The sequence below is a fragment of the Callithrix jacchus genome, chromosome 11 (assembly GCF_049354715.1).
Source record: "Callithrix jacchus isolate 240 chromosome 11, calJac240_pri, whole genome shotgun sequence".
NCBI classification, from domain to species: Eukaryota; Metazoa; Chordata; class Mammalia; order Primates; family Cebidae; genus Callithrix; species Callithrix jacchus.
The window spans coordinates 106700202-106720474 of NC_133512.1; the positions used below are offsets into that span (position 1 = coordinate 106700202).

Sequence of the window (20273 nt, forward strand, 5' to 3'; positions counted from 1 at the left end):
GCCGGTGGAGGCAGAGGGCTGGGTGCTGGGCGGTGAGGCTCCCGGGGAGCAGAGGGCCGGTGGCAGAGGCCTGGGCAGCCAGGATCTTCTGGGAGCGCCCCAGACCCGCCCCTTAAAGAGGACAGCGACCCCAGGCCAAGATGGCCCTGCTCTTGAGTCCTCGGTCCTGGGTAACAAAATGCAAAGGCGCCCTCCATGTCCCCCTCCCCACTGACTTCTTCGTATCTTTCATTATTCCAAAGAGCATGGATGAAAACTGTGCGAGCTGAAGGCAAGTTCTGAACACAGGTCCACTTTTCAGCAAGGGTAGGGATGGTGGGTGGAAGGAGGGGCCTGGGCTGGGGGTAGGAGTTGCTGGCTGCTATGTCCTCAGCTGCATTAATTCAGCGATTGTGTTGGACCTTGGGGAGAGGCTCCAGAAAGGCCATGTTCATTCAATAATACTTATTGAGCCTGATAAATATTTGAGCCCAATCTCATATTTGTTGAGCCCTAATATCTACTGATCAAGCTAGGTCATGTGCTGGCCCCTGGGGAAGTGGACACAAACATCTTACCCTTACTGGTTGAATACTAATTAGGGGGACCTAACTAGGAACATATAAATGCTGGATTTCAACCTTTTTAAAAACACCCTTGATAAGAAATTAAAATGTGCAGTTTCAAAGTGTGGCAAAGCCATAAAAGAAATGACAGGGTGGAGTGGCTCACACCTGTCTCGAGCGCCTGACCTCAGGTGATCCCCTGCCTCCCGAAGTGCTGGGATTACAGGCGTGAGCCACGTCGCCCAGGTTTTATCTCCATGTGAATGAGAGGCGTCCACAAAAATCTGCCCAAGGCGCCAGGCGCGGTGGCTCAGAATTACAGAATCCCAGCACTTTGGGAGGCTAAGGCAGGCAGATCACAAGGTCAGGAGATCGAGACCATCTCTACCAACATGGTGAAACCCTGTCTCTACTAAAAATACAAAAATTAGCCAGGCGTGGTGGCGCTTGCCTGCAATCTGAGCTACTCAGGAGGCTGAGGCAGAAGAATGGCTTGAACCAGGGAGTCAGCGGTTGCAGTGAGCCGAGATTGTGCTATTTTACTCTAGCCTGGCAACAAGAGCAAAACTCTAAAAAAAAAAAAACCTACAGGTTCTCTAGATGTGCATTTATGATTTTGGAATACATTTAACCGTAGTTAAGAACGCAAATTATGGTGCTAAATAGGTGTGGCCTCAAATCCTAGTTGCTTAACTTCTCTGAGCCTCGTTTCCCATTTGTAACCACTGGAGGTGTGGTAAGGAGTAAGCAGGTGTCTGTGATGTGCTTAGCCCCGTGATTCGATAAATGGTAGCAAGTGTTGTCATTTTAGTACCTAAAAGTTGTTCTGTTTCTCTCATTACTTCATAAGACAGGCAAATCCCAAATTTGGAGCACATATTGTGGAAGGTCTGACTTAAAATAAGGCCCTTGGCAGGGCACGGTGGCTCACACCTGTAATCCCAGCACTTCGGGAGGCCGAGGCGGGTGGATCACGAGGTCAACAGATCGAGACCATCCTGGTCAATATGGTGAAACCCCATCTCTACTAAAAATACAAAAAATTAGCTGGGCATGGTGGCGCGTGCCTGTAATCCCAGCTACTCAGGAGGCTGAGGCAGGAGAATTGCCTGAACCCAGGAGGTGGAGGTTGCGGTGAGCTGAGATCGTGCCATTGCACTCCAGCCTGGGTAACAAAAGCGAAACTCCTTCTCAAAGAAAAAAAATAAAAATAAGGCCCTTGTGAGGCTGGGCGTGGTGGCTCACACCTGTAATCCCAGCACTTTGGGAGGCTGAGGCGGGTGGATCACAAGGTCAAGAGATCGAGACCATCCTGGCTAATATGGTGAAACTCCAACCCTACTAAAAATACAAAAACATAGGTGGGAGTGGTGACCCGCAGTTACTTGGGAGGCTGAGGCAGAAGAATTGCTTGAATCCAGGAGGTGGAAGTTGGACTGAGCCGACATCAGGTCGCTGTACTCCAGCCTTGGTGACAGAGCAAGACTCTCTCTCAAAAAAAAAAAAGAAAAAGAAAAAAGGCCCTTGTGGGGCCTTATTTATCTAAAAATTTATCTAGAATTTTATCCTAGAAATTTTATCCTAGAGATGGTGGCTCTCAAACTTTAGCATCCATCAGAATTACCTGGAGGGGTGACCCCACCCCATTGCTGATTTTTGTCGGTCTAGGGTGGAGCCCAAAAATTTGCATTTCTAACAGTTACTATGTGATGTCAATGCTGCTGGTCTGGGGAAAACATTTTGAGAACCACTGACCTTGCAAATAGTCGTCGTGGTAAATACGGTCGTGGTAGTGGTGGTGGTGGTGGTGGTGGTGGTGGTGGTGGAGATAGTGACAGTGGGGGTCATGGTGAAGACGGTGGTGGTGGTGGTGGTGGTGGGAGATAGTGACAGCGGGGGTCATGGTGAAGACGGTGGTGGTGGTGGTGGTGAAGGTAATGGTGGTGAGTGGTAACAGTGGTGGTGGTGACAGTGGCAATGGTAATGGCATTGATATTGGTAATGGCAGTGGTGGTGGTGGTGGTGGTAGTGATGGTGACAATGGTGGTGGCCATCATGATACGGTGGTGGTAATGGTGACAGTGACAGTGGTGACCCACAATCTCTGCAGTATCAGGCCCATCATGACCATCACCGCCATCATTACCACCACTGTTACCACCCATCACCATTAATTTCACCACCATCACCACCACCCAATGACTGGTGATAGTGGTGGCGGTGAAGGTATAGCATTGTAAAGAGCTAGAGTCAGCTCCCACATAGGTGAAGTTGAGGGAGTATTACTGAGGCCCATGTCAATTAGGAGAATTATATCATACATATGAAGGCACCATGGGCAGTAAAAAACAGTTCTATCACATATGGGCCCTAAATCAAAGTCTATAAGGGCGGCCACTGAAAATCACAGATGCTGGCTTGGAGTCAATCTGCTGCTTACGTGGGTAACTATGCAGTCCGCTTCAGGAGTAGTAACGGGGGGATGGATATATTTAGAATGTTTAATGAATTAAGAGACCGAATATGCAAAGGAACAATGGCCATATATAACACTCTGCATTTCTAGGTATAGTGTCATGTATGGTCATTGTCCCTTTGCGTATTCAGAGGCCGTGACCCACAACCTCTGCAGCAATAGGGCCAGGAAGCCAAGCCACAGCTTCTACAGCAATAGGCCCAGAACGTCAGGATCTGCTCAATGCCTGCCTGCTGCCCTAATTTTCACCTACACTTCCAAATCAGAACCAGGCCAAGAAAGCCAAACATCCTCTCCAAACCCATCACATGAGATGCTCCTGCCTGTGCCCTCCCCCTACCAACATCTTCCAATTACAGCCCACCTAAAATCTTTTCATTTTTCCTATAGAAATCTTTCCCTCTAGCATTTGAGTCTCCAGTTATATCTGACTCTCTGCCAAATGCAAGTGATGATGGCTGACTGGCCATAGAAAGCGCTAAATAAATAGCCTCTGACTTCCTCATTTGGGTGGTTTTCGTTGATTCCCATGGAATCTTCTCAACAGTGGAAAGCCAGCTAAGTTTTAAGTTTCCAGGTGTATGCAATCCTCCTGCTGGTGTTGTTCGCTCCATTCCCACTAAGTGGCACCATTCACTCGGGAAGTGTAACTCATGCTTCCCCAGGGGTTCCCAGACCCAGCCGGGAACCAAGGAAAGGGCAACTGTGCAAAGGCCCATCTGGCTGTGCTTCTCTTTCCATGTGAACCACGTGACCCGATTTTAGCAGCTCGCATGTAACATTGCTACCCAGCAGATGTGATGCGGGGCAAGTACTAGTTCAAGGGGAAGAGAGTGGCGGTGGGAAATGGGCTAGCTCTGGGCTTCCTGGCCTCTGCATCTTCGGCATTCCCGAAGGATTCTTCCTTGTGTGTGGAGCGGGAGGCTGTCCTGTGCATTGCAGGATGTTTGGCAGCATGTGTGGCCTCTACCCACTTGATGCCAGAAACATTTCCTGTCTTAGTTCGTTGGAGCTGCTATATAACAAAATACCGGCTGGGAGCAGTGGCTCACGCCTCTAATCCCAGCACTTTGGGGGGCTGAGGCAGGTGGATCACAAAGTCAGGAGTTTGAGACCAGCCTGGCCAAGATGGTGAAACCCCGTCTGTCTCTACTAAAAATACAAAAATTAGCCAGCGCAGTGGTGGGTGCCTGTAATCAGGAGGCTGAGGCAGGAGAATCACTTGAACCCAAGAAGCAGAGGTTGCAGTGAGCTGAGATTGGGCCTCTGCACTCTAGCCTGGGAGAGAGAACAACACGCTGCCTTAAAAAAAAAAAAAAAAAAAAAAAAAAATTGTCATGAACTGTGTGACTTAGAAACAGCAAATCTTTATTTCTCAGTGCTGGAGGCTGGGAAATCAGGATCCAGGCGCAGCATGGATGAGTTCTAGTGAAGGCCTGCTTCTGGGCTGCAGACTGCCGTCTTCTCACCGTGTCCGTGCTGGAAAGAGGGTGAGAGCTTTCTCTGGGGCGTCTTTGATGGGGACACTAAACCCATTCATGAGGGCTCCACTCACCTCCCATCATTTTGGGGGTTAGAATTTCAACATATGGACTGGGAGCAGTGGCTCACGCCTATAATCCCAGCACTTTGGGAGGCTGAGGCAGGTGGATCACGAGGTCAAGAGATCAAGACCATCCTGGTCAACAAGGTGAAACCCCATCTCTACTAAACAATACAAAAATTAGCTGGGCATGGTGGCGTGCACCTGTAATCCCAGCTACTCGGGAGGCTGAGGCAGGAGAATTGCGTGAACCCAGAAGGCAGAGGTTGCGGTGAGCCGAGATCATGCCATTGCACTCCAGTCTGGGTAACAACAGCGAAACTCCGTCTCAAAAAAAGAATTTCAACATATGAATTTCGGAGGTGGGCACATTCGAACCATAGCACTCCCCTTTCCCAGATATGGCGATAAAACGTCTTCAAACATTGCCAAATATCAGCTAGGCATGGTGGCCCATGCCTGTATTCTCAGCACATCAGGAGACCAAAGTGATGCTTGAGCACAGGACTTTCAGACCAGCCTAGGCAATATAGCAAGACTCTGTCTCTACCAAAAAAAAAAAAAAATTACTGGGCTGGGCATGGCAATGAAGCACACCCATCATCCTAGCTACTCAGGAGGCTGAGGAGGGGCGATGGCTTGAGCCCAGGTATTTGAGGTTGCAGTGAGCTGTGATTGTGCCACTGCACTCCAGCCTGGGGGACAGAGTGAGATCTTGTCTCTTTAAAAAAAAAAAAAGAAAGAAAGAAAAAGAAAAGAAAAATTGCCAAATATCCCCTGGAAAAGCAAAGAAGCAAAGTTGTCCCTGCTTGAGAATCACTGGTCTTAGGTCCTTGTGGAGGACAGTTCTCTCCTGAGACCCTTTCAGCACCTCCTGGCCTCCTACCCCTCTTCCCACCCCCCACACCCACGTTCTTAGAACAGAATAGAATAGAAGGGAATCCCCTGCACTTACCTGCTGCAGCTTCAACTTCTGTGTCTCCCCTTGAGCAGGCTCTAAACCAGTGTGTCTCTGGTGGGGACTTGAGCCACCGCCACCAAAAACACCTGGGTGGCTGGGCACAGTAGCTCACACATCTGTAATCCTAGAACCTTGGGAGGCCAGAGCAGGAGGATCTCTCAAAACTAGGAGTTCAAGATCAGCCTGGGCAACAGAATGAGACTCTGTTGCTACAAGCACGCACACACACCTGGGGTGCTTGTAAAACTGCACGTTCCTGGGGCCCATCCCAGACAGACCCCTTGCATCAGTATCACTCAAGGAAGGCCAGGATCTGTCCTTTTTTCTCATTTTTCCCCGTAAATCCAATGGGATTATCAGGCAGATAAGAAGTGTGAGAAAGGCCAAACATGGTGACTCACACCTATAATCCCAGCACTTCGGAAGGGTGAGGCAGGTGGATCACCTGAGGTCAGGAGTTAGAGACCAGCCTGCCAACATAGTGAAATTCCGTCTCTGCTAAAAATAGGAAAAATAACCAGGCCTGGTGGTGGGAGCCTGTAATCCCAGCTACTCGTAAAGCTGAAGCAGGAGAATCACTTGAACCTGTAGGGGTGGAGGTTGCAGTGAGCCGAGATCATGCCTTTGCTCTCCAGCCTGGGCAACAAGAGCAAAACTGTCTCAAAAAAAAAAAAAGAAAGAAAGAAAAAGAAAAAAAAGGGAGCCTCGGTAGCTCAGGCCAGTTGTCCTAGCACTTGGGGAGGCAAGGCTACACGTTTGAGGCCAGGCTGGTCAACATAAAAACCTCTCATTCATTAAAAAAAAAAAAAAAAAAGTGAGAGAAGGCCTGGCCCTGCCCCTCCCCCAGGTCCTGCTTGGTATCTCTGGCCTGCAATTCCTTCCTAAGAGAGTTGGGCACTGGCGTGTAGATTTTGGCCCAGGGCCACCCATATCTACTCCCCAAGCTGGCAGAGGAGAAAACATCAGAAATAATACTGAAAGAAGCAGGTAAGGGAGGAGGCTGTTGTGTGCCTGTGCCTGCGGCAATGAGCCATCACTTTCCTGGGAGATCATACCCGGGCCTTCTCCCTTTCTCTTTTTCACTCTTCAGTTGAACTGTCCCCGTCACTCCTCATCGAGAGAACTTCTCCTCTAGTTCCTGCCTTCTGGTTTTCTAGGTGGCTTGCTCCAGACACCCTTCTCCCGGTGCCATGGAACTGGCACTACTCACGTGCAGCCCCTGTGCTAACCCTGTGTGGCCCAGGCAAGTCCCCTCCCCTCCGCCTGCCTGGAGGCCTGGGTTGCTCCTCTCTGCGGCCACTCCCCACTCTGACATGGTATGCCCCTGGGCCCTATTCAGTTTTTTTTTTTCTTGAGATGGAGTCTTGCTCTATCACACAGGCTGGAGTGCCGTGGCGTGGTCTCACTGCAACCTTCACCTTCTGATTCAAGCGATTCTCCTGTCTCAGCCTCCTGAGTACCTGGGATTACAGGCAGGTACCACCACGCTCAGCTTATTTTTGGTAGAGATAGGTTTTCGCCATGTTGGCCAGGCTGGTCTCAAACTCCTGACCCCAGGTGATCCACCCGCTTCAGCCTCCCAAAATGCTGGGATTACAGGACTGAGCCACCGTCTCCTGCCGACCCCGGTTAACTTCTCTGCTCTAAAGCCTGTCCTGGCCACAAAGCCATGATGCTGGTGCCCGGGGGTCAGGCTGCCTGGGCCCATCTCAGCCCTGGTACTCCCTTGCAGTGGCCTTGGGAGCACCACTCTTTGGTTGCTTCTTCATCTCTGGAAGAGGCTAATATGAACCTTCCTACTAGGTAATCTCCATGATGTATTAACACTGCCCAGCACATATTCAGGAAAATGAGAACAGACCACTGCTCTTGTGCTCTTTTGTTTTTGTGAGAAGGCTGGTGCTGGGAGGGACCTGACAGCCCCTATGCCCCTATGATCTCGTCTCTGCAGGAATCTGACACCCAGAAAGGGAAGCTGACTCACTGCCAGCAAGAGCAGTAGTATATCACCTGGCTTGCCTTTGGCCAATTTTTTTTTTTTTTTTTTTTTTTTTTTTTTTTTGAGATACAGTCTCACTCAGTTGCCCAGGCTGGAATGCAGTGGCAGGATCTCAGTTCATTGCAACCTCTGTCCCCAGGTTCAAGCAATTCCCCTGCCTCAGCTTCCTAAATAGCTGGGACTACAGGCATGTGGACCACGCCTGGCTAATTTTTTCTATTTTAGTAGACACGGGGTTTCACCGTGTTAGCCAGGCTGGGTCTCAATCTCCTGATCTCGTGATCTCCCCGCCCTGGCCTCCCAAAGTGCTGGGATTATAGGCATGAGCCATGGCGCCCAGCCTGGCCAATATTTTTTATTTTGATTTGATTTAATCTGAGAGATGTAGGAAGTGGATAGATATTAGAGCTTCCAAAAGTATGTTCCCTCAAGCAAGGTGCGGCCTCTGAGAGGCAGTACTGTGCTGTTCAGTCATTTGGAAGTCTGAAGGCTGACCTTGGGCCTGGGTGGATTTTGAGAGAGAAAGGGTGATCTGGCAATGAGGACACAACTGTAATCCCTACCTCATAACCTGGTGTGATTAAAATATTTTCTTCTTTTTGCCAGGCGCAGTGGCTCACGCCTGCAATCCCAGCATTTTGGGAGGCCGAGGTGGGCAGATCACCTGAGGTCAAGAGTTCGAGACCAGCCTGGCCAACATGGTGAAACTCCATCTCTACCAAACCCCATCTCTATTAAAAATACAAAAATTCACCAGGCGTGGTAGACAGCACCTGTAATCCAGCTAGTCAGGCGGCTGAGAAAGGAGAATTACCTGAACCTGGAACTCGGAGATTGCAGTGGGCCAAGATTGCGCCATTGTACTCCAACCTAGGTTACAGAGTGAGGCTCTGTCTAAAATAAAATGTTTTCTTTTTCTTTTTCTTTTTTTTTTTTTGAGACCGAGTTTCACTGCTGTTACCCAGGCTGGAGTGCAATGGCACGATCTCGGCTCACCACAACCTCCGCCTCCTGGATTCAGTCAACCTCCACCTCCTGGATTCAGGCAATTCTCCTGCCTCAGCCTCCCAAGTAGCTGGGATTGCAGGCGTGTGCCACCATGCCCAGCTAATTTTTTGTATTTTTAGTAGAGATGGGGTTTCACCATGTTGACCAGGATGGTCTCGATCTCTTGAGCTCATGATCCACCCACTTCAGCCTCCCAAAGTGCTGGGATTACAGGCTTGAGCCACCACGCCCGGCCTTCTTGAGCCACAGCGTCCGGCCTTATTTTCTCTTATTTTTGTTTTGGTTTGTTTTTTGAGAGAGGTGAGACGGGGTCCTGTTATGTTGCCCAGGCTGGAGTGCAGTGCTGAGATCACGGCTCACTGTGGCCTTGACCTACCTAGTGTGTGCCACCGCACCCAGTTAATTATTTATTTTTTGTAGAGATGGGTTGGGGGGGTCTCACTATGTTGCCCATTCTGGTCTTGAACTCCTGGCACACACCTGTGATCAAGCACAGACGTGATCAGGTGATCACGCTGCCTCAGCCTCCCAAAGTGCTGGGATTGCAGGTATGAGCCACTGACTAAAATTGGCCTAAAATCTTTTTTTTTTTTTTTTTTTGAGACAGAGTCTTGCTTTGTTACCCAGGCTGGAGTACAGTGGCACAATCTTGGCTCACTGCAACCTCCACCTCCCAGGTTCAAGCAATTCTCCTGCCTCAGCCTCCTGAGTAGCTATGATTACAGATGTGTGCCACCATGCCAAGCTAATTTTTGTTTTAGTAGAGATGGGGTTTCACCATGTTAGTCAGGCTGGTCTCAATCTCCTGACCTCGTGATCTGCTCACCTCAGCCTCCCAAAGTGCTGGGATTACAGGCATAAGCCACCGCACCGGGCCTGAAATCTTTAATGAAGAGTATTACCTCACTCCTTCTCCCGAGTCTGAAGATACTGCCTCATTGGGCCGGAAAATAGGCAAGCAAGGCTCTCAGAAGCAGGAGGTACGTGCCTTGCATCCTGTGCACAGAAGTCTACGTAGAGGAGTTGGACTCACTGGACTCACTGTCCTCCTGTGTTCTGAAATCACAGTGACCACAAAGAGCCACACAGCTTAAACACGGAAAGCCATGCCTCTAAAAAGTATCCAAATCACCACATTCTTGTTCCTTTTTTTTTTTTTTAACTGTTCAACTACATCGTCCAAAAGCAACAGAAAGAATGTAAGTATAGCAGGTACTTGGCGTGACAGGCTTCATGTTACCCCATGAAGCCTGTGAGCATCGGCTCTGCCCAGGGCCAGCTCTCTTTTGTCTTATTACCACTTGCCTGCTCTCCTGGGTTCAAGCAATTCTGCCTCAGCCTCCCAGTAGCTGGGATTACAGGCGCCCGCCACTATGCCTGCTTAATTTTTGTATTTTTGGTAGAGACGGAGTTTCACCATTTTGGCCAGGCTGGTGAAACATCTGCCCTCAGGTGATCCACCTGCTTCAGCCTCCCAAAGTGCTGAAATTACAGGCATGAGCCGTCGCATCCAGCCTGGTTTCTTTATTTTAATCTTTATTGGAGGGCAGTCAGAGCCTAGAAGAGAGGGTCTGTTCCATCCAAACACTGTCAGAGCAAGAGACAGAGTCGCGGGCCCACTGAATGCACCACTACCTTGGCTAACGGCTGAGATAAAGCCAGCTCCATTGCCTTTGCATGCTGGTGCTGGTAGACGGTCCTGGGTCTGTAAGTGGTGGGGAGAGAGAGGGAGTTGAGCACTGATGGGGAAGAAGAAAAATGGCCTCCTCCTGTTCTTCAACCTTGACACTCTGTGTTCATGGGGAGAAAAAAGCAAAAGGAGATTAGGAAAAGAATAACCAAGAGGAGGCATCTGTGAGTCCTCCCCATAGGCGAAGCACCCTCACAACAGCCCTCTTAGGAAGTCACAGCCATTGCCATTTCCACCCTACAGACGATGGGTTTACAAGCTGGGATTTAGAGGCTGAGCAACTTGCTGCAGCGCTGAATGTGCTCCTCCAATCAAAGCCTACACTCTTCAGCAGGATGCTGGAGGAAGACAAGGGAGAGGAAGGAAGAAATGTTCTGCAGTGGTCCAAGGCTGCTCTGTGTGGAAGAAACAGGATTACTACTTGGGAGGCTGAGGCAGGGAGTTTGAGGCCAGTCTGGGCAACATAGCAAGACCCTGTCTCAAAATAAATAAACTAAAATTATTTCTTTTGTGGCTCATGCCTGTAATCCCAGCATTTTGGGAGGCTGAGGCGGGCAGATCACCTGAGGTCAGGAGTTCGAGACCAGCCTGACCAATATGGTGAAGTCCCATCTTTTAAAAAAATAAAATTAATTTTTTTTTTGAGATGGAGTCTTGCTCTGTTGCCCAGACTGGAGTGCAGTGTTGTGATCTTGGATCACTGCAACCTCTGCCTCCTGGGTTCAAGCAATTCTCATGCCTCAGCCTCCCGAGTAGCTGGGACTACAGGCACATGCCACCATGCCTGGCTAGTTTTTTTTATATTTTTAGTAGAGACAGGTTTCACCATGTTAGCCAGGATGGTCTCGATATGCTGACCTCATGATTTGCCCATCTCAGCCTCCCAAACTGCTGGGATTATAGGCACGAGCCACCTCACCCAGCCTAAAATAAATTTTAAAATGAAATTTAAAAGGCTGGGCACAATGGTTCATGCTTATAATCCCAGCACTTTGGAAGGCCGAGGTGGGCGGATCATCTGAGGTAGGGAGTTGAGACCAGCCTGGCCAACATGATAAAACCCCATCTCTATGAGAAATACAAAAATCAGCCAGGTGTAGTGGTGCACACCTGTAATCCCAACTACTCAGGAGGCCAAGGCATGAGAATAGCTTGAACCCAGGAGGCGGAGGTTGCAGTGAGCCGAGATTGTGCCACTGCACTCCAGCCTGGGCGACAGAGCAAGACTCTGTCTTAAATAAATAGGCTGGGTGCGGTAGATCACGCCTGTAATTCCAGCACTTTTGGAAGCCGAGATGGGTAGATCACCTGAGGTCAGGAGTTTGAGACCAGCCTGGCCAACCATGGTGAAACCCTGTCTCTACTAAAAATACAAAACTTAGCTGGGCATGGTGGTGGACTCCTGTAATCTCAGCTACATAGGAGGCTGAGGTAGGAGAAATCACTTGAACTTGGGAGGCAGCGGCTGCAGTGAGCCGAGACCACGCCACTGTATTCCATACTAGGTGACAGAGCGAGAGTCTGTCTCAAAAAAAAAAAGAATAAAAAAGATGAGGGAGTGGAAGAAAGTGGCAGCCTGTGGTTCAGGAGTTGTCACTAATGGGCTCCCCAGCTTCCTTTCTATCATGTCCACCTAAGATGCGACTAGAAATTTCAAAGCCACAAAATCCAAGGCAACTGAGCCATTTGTGCCTGGGGTTGGGGAAGGCAGCCAGCTGGGCTCTCTGCTCAACTGTTCTCTCTTGCATCTTCCCAGTTTGCTTTCTCTCTCTCTCTTTTTCTTTTTTCTATTTTTTTTTTTTTTTTTTTTTTGAGATGGAGTTTTGCTCTTGTTGCCCAGGCTGGAGTGCAAATGGCGCAATCTCGGCTCACTGCAACCTCTGCCTCTTAGGTTTAAGTGATTCTCCTGCCTCAGCCTCGCAAGTAGCTGACATTACAGGCACGTGCCACCACGCCCGGCTAATTTTTTATATTTTTAGTAGAGACAGGGTTTCTCCATGTTGGTCAGGGTGGTTTCAAAATCCCGACCTCAGGTGACCCGCCTGCCTCAGCCTCCCAAAGTGGTGGGATTACAGGCATGAGCCACCGTGCCCAGCAGTTTGCTTTCTTTTATGTTGTAGCCCTGGAAATAATTAACCCTCAAGAAGTCAAGTCTTGGCCAGGCATGGTGGCACACACCTATAATCCCAACACTTTGGGAGGCTAAGTCAGGAGGATCACTTGAGACCTGGAGTTCAAGACTAGCTTGGGCAACATAGCAAGACCTACAAAAAATAAAAAAGTTAGCTGACTATGACGGCACACATCTATAGTCCTCCCTACTTAGAAGGCTGAGGTGGGAGATTGCTTGAGCCCAGAAGTTCGAGGCTGCAGTGAGCTATGATCGCACCACTGCACGCCATTTTGGTGACAGACTGAGACTCTGCCTCAAAAAAAGAGGCAGCCAGGCCTCTGATCTTTATTTAGAAAGTGAAAATTTCACTGGCAAAAAAAGAAAAAGAAAGCGAAAACTTATGGAATAACGTTTCAGCAAACAAAACAATAATTTAAATACTTACACTTAAAAAAAAAAGCTTGCACTTTGCAAATGCATGTTCTAAAAGTTGACTATGCTTAGTTAAAATGGGTATGTCAGGCCGGGCGCGGTGGCTCAAGCCTGTAATCCCAGCACTTTGGGAGGCCGAGGCGGGTGGATCACGAGGTCAAGAGATCGAGACCATCCTGGTCAACATGGTGAAACCCCGTCTCTACTAAAAATACAAAAATTAGCTGGGCGTGGTGGCTCACGCCTGTAATCCCAGCTACTCGGGAGGCTGAGGCAGGAGAATTGCCTGAACCCAGGAGGCGGAGGTTGCGGTGAGCCAAGATTGTGCCATTGCACTCCAGCCTGGGTAACAAGAGCGAAACTCCGTCTCAAAAAAAAAAAAAAAAAAATGGGTATGTCATGAGGAGTTTAACGAACAAGCCCTAGAAAAGCTTCAGAGAGCTCCCAGAACGCGTAAACCTCAGCTGAGAAGAAAACAGAGCTTTTTTTCCTGTGACTTTGAACTAGTCCCTCAAATTTCAGGTGCCCAGTCTGTAGGCACTGCCTGGGAAGTATTACGTCATTACATCCAGTCTTTGATTTGTCACTGTCTCCCTCCTGCCTTTCCCTCTCGTGCACTCTCCTGTGGATTTGTAAGGCTAAGCTTCTCCTCTCTTTCTTCCCCCTTTGCCTGAACTTTAGGCCTCTTTGCCATTCCTCAAACCGTGGCTCCCAGCCCTTCTGGAAGTCCCTGAGCTAAAGCCGAGGATGGCCTTCTTCTGGTGTAGACACGGACCTGAAGCTTGCTCCCAACGCCTGCAGATCACCCTGCCAGGCCGCCCTCCCAGTCATCAGGTCACTGCTCTGCTCAAAAACTTAACGTCCCCCCTCTTGAAATCCAGCCAAGCCTACCCATCAGACCTGATTCACCACTTGGTCCTCACTCAGCTGTTTCTGAAATGCCTGGCCTCTGCTTCCGGCCTCTGCTGGTGCCTTTCCCTTCTCAGAACCCTTTCCTTTCCCCCACTTTCCCCCACCTATGTAGATCTGTTCAGCGTTCCTGGCCCGGTCAAAGCTCCAGGGAGCTTCCTCGAATGCCCCAACCGGTATTCCAGAGCGCCTTCCCGGCAGGACTTCTGCTGGGCACCCCGCATCGTGCAGTCTGCGTTCCTTGACAGTGTCCTGCGTGAGTGGGGACAGCGGGTCTATGGAGTCACTTCTCCTCTTGGAAGCTTTTCCTGACCACCTCCCTCCCCACCCGGTCTGGGAGCCCTTCAGCAGGTCGCTGGGCCCTGGGCCCTCCCCGGCCCCCATCACCCTCACCGCCCGTCTCAGGACTGTCATTACCCCGGCCCGACGGCAAGCTGCCTGGGGCAACGGCGGCGCCAGCCTCGCTGTCCCGGGTGCCCCGGCCCGGGCTCAGGGCCGAAAGTGTGTTCACCGCCTGGAGTGAGCGGGGCCGGGCGTGGGGCAGCCGCTCAGAGTCCAGGTCTCAACCCCGGGCCGGGCGCACCTCGCGAATCCGCCGGGCCTGGGTGGAAAGGAGCCGGCGCGCGGCGGGCATCCTCCCTGGAAGGGTTAAGCCACCTCTCCCCCACCCCGGGAAGCGAGGGGGCGAGTCCGGCAGAAGGTCCTGTTTACCGCGGCTCCGCGCGGGGCCCGGCCCTGGGAGAGGGGTTGCTGTGGCAACAGGCCCGGGCGCCCGCCAGCTGCGGATTAGCTCACTGGGCCGGGCGGGATGGGTCGGGAGGAGGGGGCGTGCGTCGCACAGATCGTCGCGGAGCCGCGGGAGGAGGAGGAGGCCGGGGCGGCGGGCGAGCCTGCGCTGAGCCGACCGAGGGAAGCGCGCCGCCGGGGCCGGGGGCGGGGGGGACCCCACGGGAGCGCGTGCGCGGCGGGGACCCCAGGGGCTTGCGGGCGGCAGTGGGAGGCTCGGCGGACAAAAGGGCGGAGGGCGGAGGGCCATGGCGTCCCCTGCCCCCGCCGCCGCCCGCCCCCGCGCCGCGCCGCCAGCCGTCCCAGCCCGCCCCAGAGACCCCGAGATGCGCCCCGGAGCCCGCGGAACCGCTGTTCGCGGGGAGGTAGGGCCGGCCGGGCCGGGCAGGGGGGTGCGGGGTCGAGCTGGGGAGGGAAAGGGGACGAAGGAGGGAACGCACGCGGAGGGAGGAAACGGCTCGAGCGGTCCGAGCCCTGACGGGGGAAGCGGCTCTGCGAACGGGAGCCCGAGTTCCCGCGTGCGGCCGGGGAGCCGGGGGCCGTCCCGCCTGATCCTGGGACTTGTGCAAAGCGCGGTCCAGACGTCCCTCTCGGGCTGACTCCCGGGGCTGAGCCCGGACGCCGCCGTCCCGCACCTCCGGGACCTGCAGAAACTTGGCAGACCCCCGCCCTGCGCTGTACTGGGTCCCCCGGGGCGCGAGAGTGTGTGTGCGCGTGTGCGCGCGCGCGTGTGTCTGAGCGACTGTATGTGTGTGTGCTCGCGCGTGTATCTGTGTGCGAGTGTCTGTGAGTGCCTGTGTGTGTGCGAGTGTGTGTGCGCGTGCAAGCGAGGGGAATCGGCGGCTGAGCACCCGAGCCCCCTTTTCAGCCGTCAACATTTGCAGCCTTGAGAAAGCAAGAAGGTAAAGATGACTGAATGCTCTTACTTCTTCCACTTTGTCCCCAAGGGTGGAGTTGGGAGAAGATGGAGCCCAGGGGAAGTCTCTTATCAACACAGGACACAGTCGTATTAGGAGAGTCACAGAGATCAGGGTGAGACCACGCAGTAGAGCCAGACCTCAGCCGTGGAATCTTGTCCTGGGGGGGCCTGGGACAGGAAGCAGGAGGGCTCTCCAGGGGCGTAGATTGGGTAAGGGAAGTGCAGTGACCCTGGCTTAACCAGCTGGTGCTGACTTCCAGCTGCTGTTCAGATGCGATTCAGGGATGTGGCTTCCGCAAGGTTCCAAATGACATGGGGGGTAAACAGTGTTCTAATAGGCGTGCTACAATAATCGTGTTAGTAAACTCTTACACCCTCTGTGGTTACCACATAAAAGAAGAGAAAGAAATTCCTTCTCTTTACATCATCAAATACCAGATACCAAAAGAGTGGAGTAGACAGTCTTTGGGTGGGCAGCATGGAATGGAGCAGAGCTCCGAGAGGAAGTGTGTGTGAGTGTGCAAATGTCTGTGTGTGAGTGAGTGGATGTGTGTCAGAGACAGTTTCTGAGGCCCGGTTATGAAAACGCTGGCAGGAGGCTGGCTTCCAGTTTTTTTGTTTTTTTATTTTTATTTTTTGAGACGGAGTCTTGCTCTGTCACCCAAGCTGGAGTGTGGTGGCTCAGTCTCGGCTCCCTGCAACCTTCACCCCCTGAGTTCAAACGATTCTCCTGCCTCAGCCTCCCCAGTAGCTGGGATTACAGGCACCTGCCATCACGCCCCGATAATTTTTGTATTTTTGGTAGAGACAGGGTTTCACCATGTTGACCAGGCTCCTCTCAAACTCCTGACCTCAGGTGATCTGCCCCTTGGCTTCCCAAAGTGCTGGGATTACAGGCGTGAGCCACTGTGCCTGGCCTCCCTTTATTCTGGAAGATTAATAAAATCCTGTGTCATGTATTCTATTCATCCCTTTAAACAGCTCTGTGTGCTAGGCGTGCGTGCTAGACATCAGTGGCACAGAGAGGAATGAGACTTCCCTCATCCTTCCAGAAACACCATCCTAGCTGACTAGTCAGACAAAAAAGCAAAACCAGTCCTGGCCCAGCATGGCTGTGAGGGCTGCATAGCATAGAGCTAGGTCAGCCCAGAGAGGAGCTGCTGTAGGGAAGCCCCACAGAGTAGGTGATGCTTGAGCTAAGCCCTGAAAACTGCCTCACCAAGGAAACAGCAAGGAAAGTTATTTCAGGCTGAAAGAACAGCAAATGCAAAGTCACCAAGAGGGTCTAGCAGAGGCCAGTGAGTGAGTGGCCGCAGGTTGCTGAATGTTAGTGTATCCTGGGAAGAGGTGAGGCGGGGGCTGTTAGGGCAGAGGCATAGGGAGGGAAGGACTCCTTCTGCTTGTGGGGTGGGGAGGCCTGGAGGAGGAGTAGACCAAGGCCTTTTGCAACACCCAGGCCAGAATTATTGAGGAGCAGGAGAAGCTGAAAGGATGCCAGAGATCAAGAGGCAGGACCTGGTGACTAGTTTGGGCACAGAGTGTGATAACTTAGACTAAAACCAACTCAGAAATGCTCAGGAGAAAACAAAACAGAGTGAAAGGAATGCGGACCTTCCGAGCAGCCTGTGTATAGCAGATTACAACACTTGGACAACACATTTGGCTGTAAGTTTTCTGGCAGCTTAGGGACAAACAAAAATACACTGGGTTGCATGGTTTGGGATTTTGGACAACAGAAAGCATACAAATTAATTCTCAGAACAAAATTGTTCCTGGAATTGAAATCAACTGGGAATTTATCATGTGGAACTTTATGTGAAGACTAAAGAGTGACATAGAAAAAAAATCCTCATTGCTGGTGTTGCAAAAGATGGGAAGATAAAACCCCCATCACTGCCTTCCTCTACCATCCTCTTATGTCTAGGGGACTGAACTGCACTTCCATGAGGGCTGGGTGTCATCTTAGGGTGTGGAGTCAGGGGAATCCTGTACAGAGGAGACAGTGGTCCCTCGAGTATGGGAAGAGCTGACACCCATCTCCGTGAATGTAGAGAGCAAGGCATCCGGGGTGCTCAGCCATGAAAAGAAGGCTCATCATAGTATAGCCCAGAGAGGGGTGGGCTGGGACTCTGGTCTGGAGAAGGGGACGGGTAGGGCATAGCATGTATGGAAGAGCCAGCATCCAGGAATCCTGACCCCCCCAGGGAAACAGGCAGGGAGAATGGGCACAGCATTGTAGGATTCCATTCATATGGGCAAGTCCACTCTCCAGGGTGGTCCCGGTCTTTCTGCCTCCGGAGTTTATGTAGAGCCTCCATCTAAAAGGGTAGGTAAAGGGTGGGACACAGGAGACCAGAGATCCTCTTCAGGAGACCATGAGGAATTTGCAGAGGAACCAGGAGTGGGAGCTGAGAACTCGGGGGTCCTGCAGACTCAGGCGCAGATCTCCTGGGCAGGCCCTACCCTTTGGTTTCTGCGGAAGGCAGAGAACCTACAGAATCTGCATCCATACACTGCTAATGTGTTTTAACTCTCAACTTTAAACTACTTCTTACAAATTATAGCTGTCTTAAATTAACATTCAGTAGGTGTGGGATTCTACCCCTTTAATCACATTGCTTAACGTTTTTATCTTGGGGTGCACATTAAAATATACATTTAAATGCTGGGAGGAGAGTTTGAGACCAGCCTGGGCAACATAGCAAGACACCATCTCTACAAAAAAATAAAAGAGATTGGCCAAGCACAGCGGCTCATGCCTGTAATCTCAACGCTTTGGGAGGCCAAGGCGGGCAGATCACTTGAGGTCACAAGTTTGAGACCAACCTGGCCAACCTGTCTCTACTTAAAATACAAAAATTAGCCAGGCGTGGTGGTGCATGCCTATAATCCCAGCTACTTGGGAGGCTGAGGCAGGAGAATTGCTTGAACCTGGGAGGCGGAGGTTGTAGTGAGCCAAGATTGTGTCACTTCATTCCAGCCTGGGTGACAGAGCAAGACTCCATTTCAAAAAATAAATGAATAAAAGAAATTAACCACACAGTGGCACATGCCTGTAGTCCCAGCTACTCAGGAGACTGAGGCGGGAGGATCACTTGAGCACAAGGAGGTTGAGGCTGCAGTGAGCTATGATTGTGCCACTGCAGTCCAGCTTGGGTGACAGTGACACCCTATGTCAAACAAAGACAAAAAACAAACCAACCAAAAATGCTGGGGGAGGAGATTTAAAAACAACTGATACCCGAGGCCAATTAAATCAAATCTCTAAGAGTGGGTCCTGGTGCCAGTATTCTTTTAAGGTCCCCAGATTGATTTTAAGGTACAGCTGAGATAGAGAGTGGCTGCTCCAGCAGTCACCTCTAAAGAACCCATCACAGGGAGGGACAGAAACCCAGATTCCAAAAGATCCCGGATGGGGTACATGGGATGCCTCACAGATCCTCAGAAATGGACAAGGCTGGCCCTGCTTGTGCCTGGTGTTCCACATAGTCTCCTGGGCTCCTGGTCTGGCTGCTTCTCCCCTGAGGTCTTTGCCGGCCCCTCCTCTGTTCCTTCTGGCAGTCACCTTGCTGAAGACTGGGGATTAGGGGTTGCTTCCCTGGAGCTGCCCTGGATTGCTCTTTTTTGGAGAGATTCTAGTGAAACTGCTTTTCCATGGGTTCGTTGTGCAGCCCCTTTCAGGCCATGACCTCTCACTGTCCTCACCACTGCCTCTCTGCCCACACAAATTGTTGCTCTGTGACCCCAGGAGCCTGGCCCTGGGCGCTGGCTGTCAGCCTCATGTGTCCAAGCAGAGGCCCTTCTTCTGCCACCTGAACCAGACCACCTCCACTTGTACCCCCGGCTCTCTTGAAAGTCCCTGTGCTGGTTACTTAGGGAGAAGAATGCCAGGCCCCACTGCCCCCTTTAATGATAGGTGGCAAGCACTGCCTGGAAGTAGGGCAAGCCATGAGCTAAGTTCTCTACTTTCGATGTGCAAAAGACAGCAACATTTTGGGAAGTCGGAGTCAGACTCTCCTGTACCCTCGCCTTAAAATCAGTGTCTGATGTGGGCAAAAGTTCACTCTGTGAGCCCTCAGTTTGCCTGGAAGTTAAGCTCTTTGCCAGTTGGGCACATAAGTGCCACTCTGTCTTCAGCTTCTCTTTGGTACGTTTGTCACTAGCTTGCAGTTCAGAGGGGCTAAAAGACAGATAAGCCCAAGACCCACTTTTCCAACTGGCTGAACTATGGGAAACCAAGTGATTGTTTTTTTCCCTGGCTGTGAGGGAAGGAAGGGGTGAGTCACCCTTGTAGCAAGCTTAGGGAAGAGGTTTTCTCTCAGTGGCAGGGAACCAGGAGGTTATAGGCACTCCTGCAGAAGGAAATGAAAGCAGGGATCATCAGCAGGAGAGTGGGACCAGGACAGGGAGCGGTGACCTTGGCCATGACCCCTCCTCCCGGGATCCCCAGGCCTTCCAGACACTGTGGATCTTATCTGAAGGGCTTGTCAGACCACTTCAAGCAGAGTGCCAAAAGCGTTTCCTTTTGTGGTTTTGTCCTTTAAAAAAGTACACTTAAACATTGTAGGTTTACTTGTAAACTTTATATGTAATCTATAACATTATTTATTTAGACAGAGTCTTGCTCTGTTGCCCAGGCTGGAGTGCAGTGGTATAATCATGGCTTACTGCAGCTTCCGCCTCCTGGGCTCAAGTGATCCTCCTGCCTCGGCCTCCTGAGTAGCTGGGAGTATAGGCACACACCACCATACCCAGCTAATTTTTGTGTTTTTAGGAGAGACAGATTTTCCCCATGTTGTCCAGGCTGGTCTCAAACTACTGGGCTTAAGCAGTTCACCTGCCTTGACCTTCTAAAGTGCTGGGATTACAGGCATGAGCCACTGCACCTGGCC

General features: G+C 51.2%; 2 protein-coding genes across 8 annotated transcripts in view; one reads left to right on the plus strand and one right to left on the minus strand.

Annotated features, from left to right (window-relative positions):
• Positions 1–4368: 4368 nt before the first annotated feature.
• Positions 4369–20273, minus strand: part of LOC144578246 (uncharacterized) — a 34884-nt gene continuing 18979 nt past the window's right edge. The window contains exons 2-8 of the mRNA XM_078341990.1: positions 14388–15305; positions 14094–14277; positions 13784–13928; positions 10168–10322; positions 9435–9588; positions 5520–5708; positions 4369–4500 (exon numbers count right to left, since the gene is read on the minus strand). Coding sequence (XP_078198116.1) covers positions 14225–14277; positions 14388–15305 — 971 coding nt within the window. The 3' untranslated portion in view covers positions 4369–4500; positions 5520–5708; positions 9435–9588; ... (1 more) ...; positions 13784–13928; positions 14094–14224. The remainder of the gene's footprint in view (positions 4501–5519; positions 5709–9434; positions 9589–10167; positions 10323–13783; positions 13929–14093; positions 14278–14387; positions 15306–20273) is intronic.
• DENND2A (DENN domain containing 2A) overlaps positions 13689–20273 on the plus strand; it is a 111883-nt gene continuing 105298 nt past the window's right edge. For 5 of the 7 annotated variants that reach the window (XM_078343629.1, XM_017975582.4, XM_017975583.4 and 2 more), the window contains exon 1: positions 14512–14827. The gene's annotated coding sequence lies outside the window, so the exon portion shown is untranslated. Of the gene's footprint in view, positions 13933–14511; positions 14828–15178; positions 15365–20273 lie in introns of those variants that run through there. The other 2 variants (XM_035254588.3, XM_054237640.2) reach the window with 2 other exon arrangements.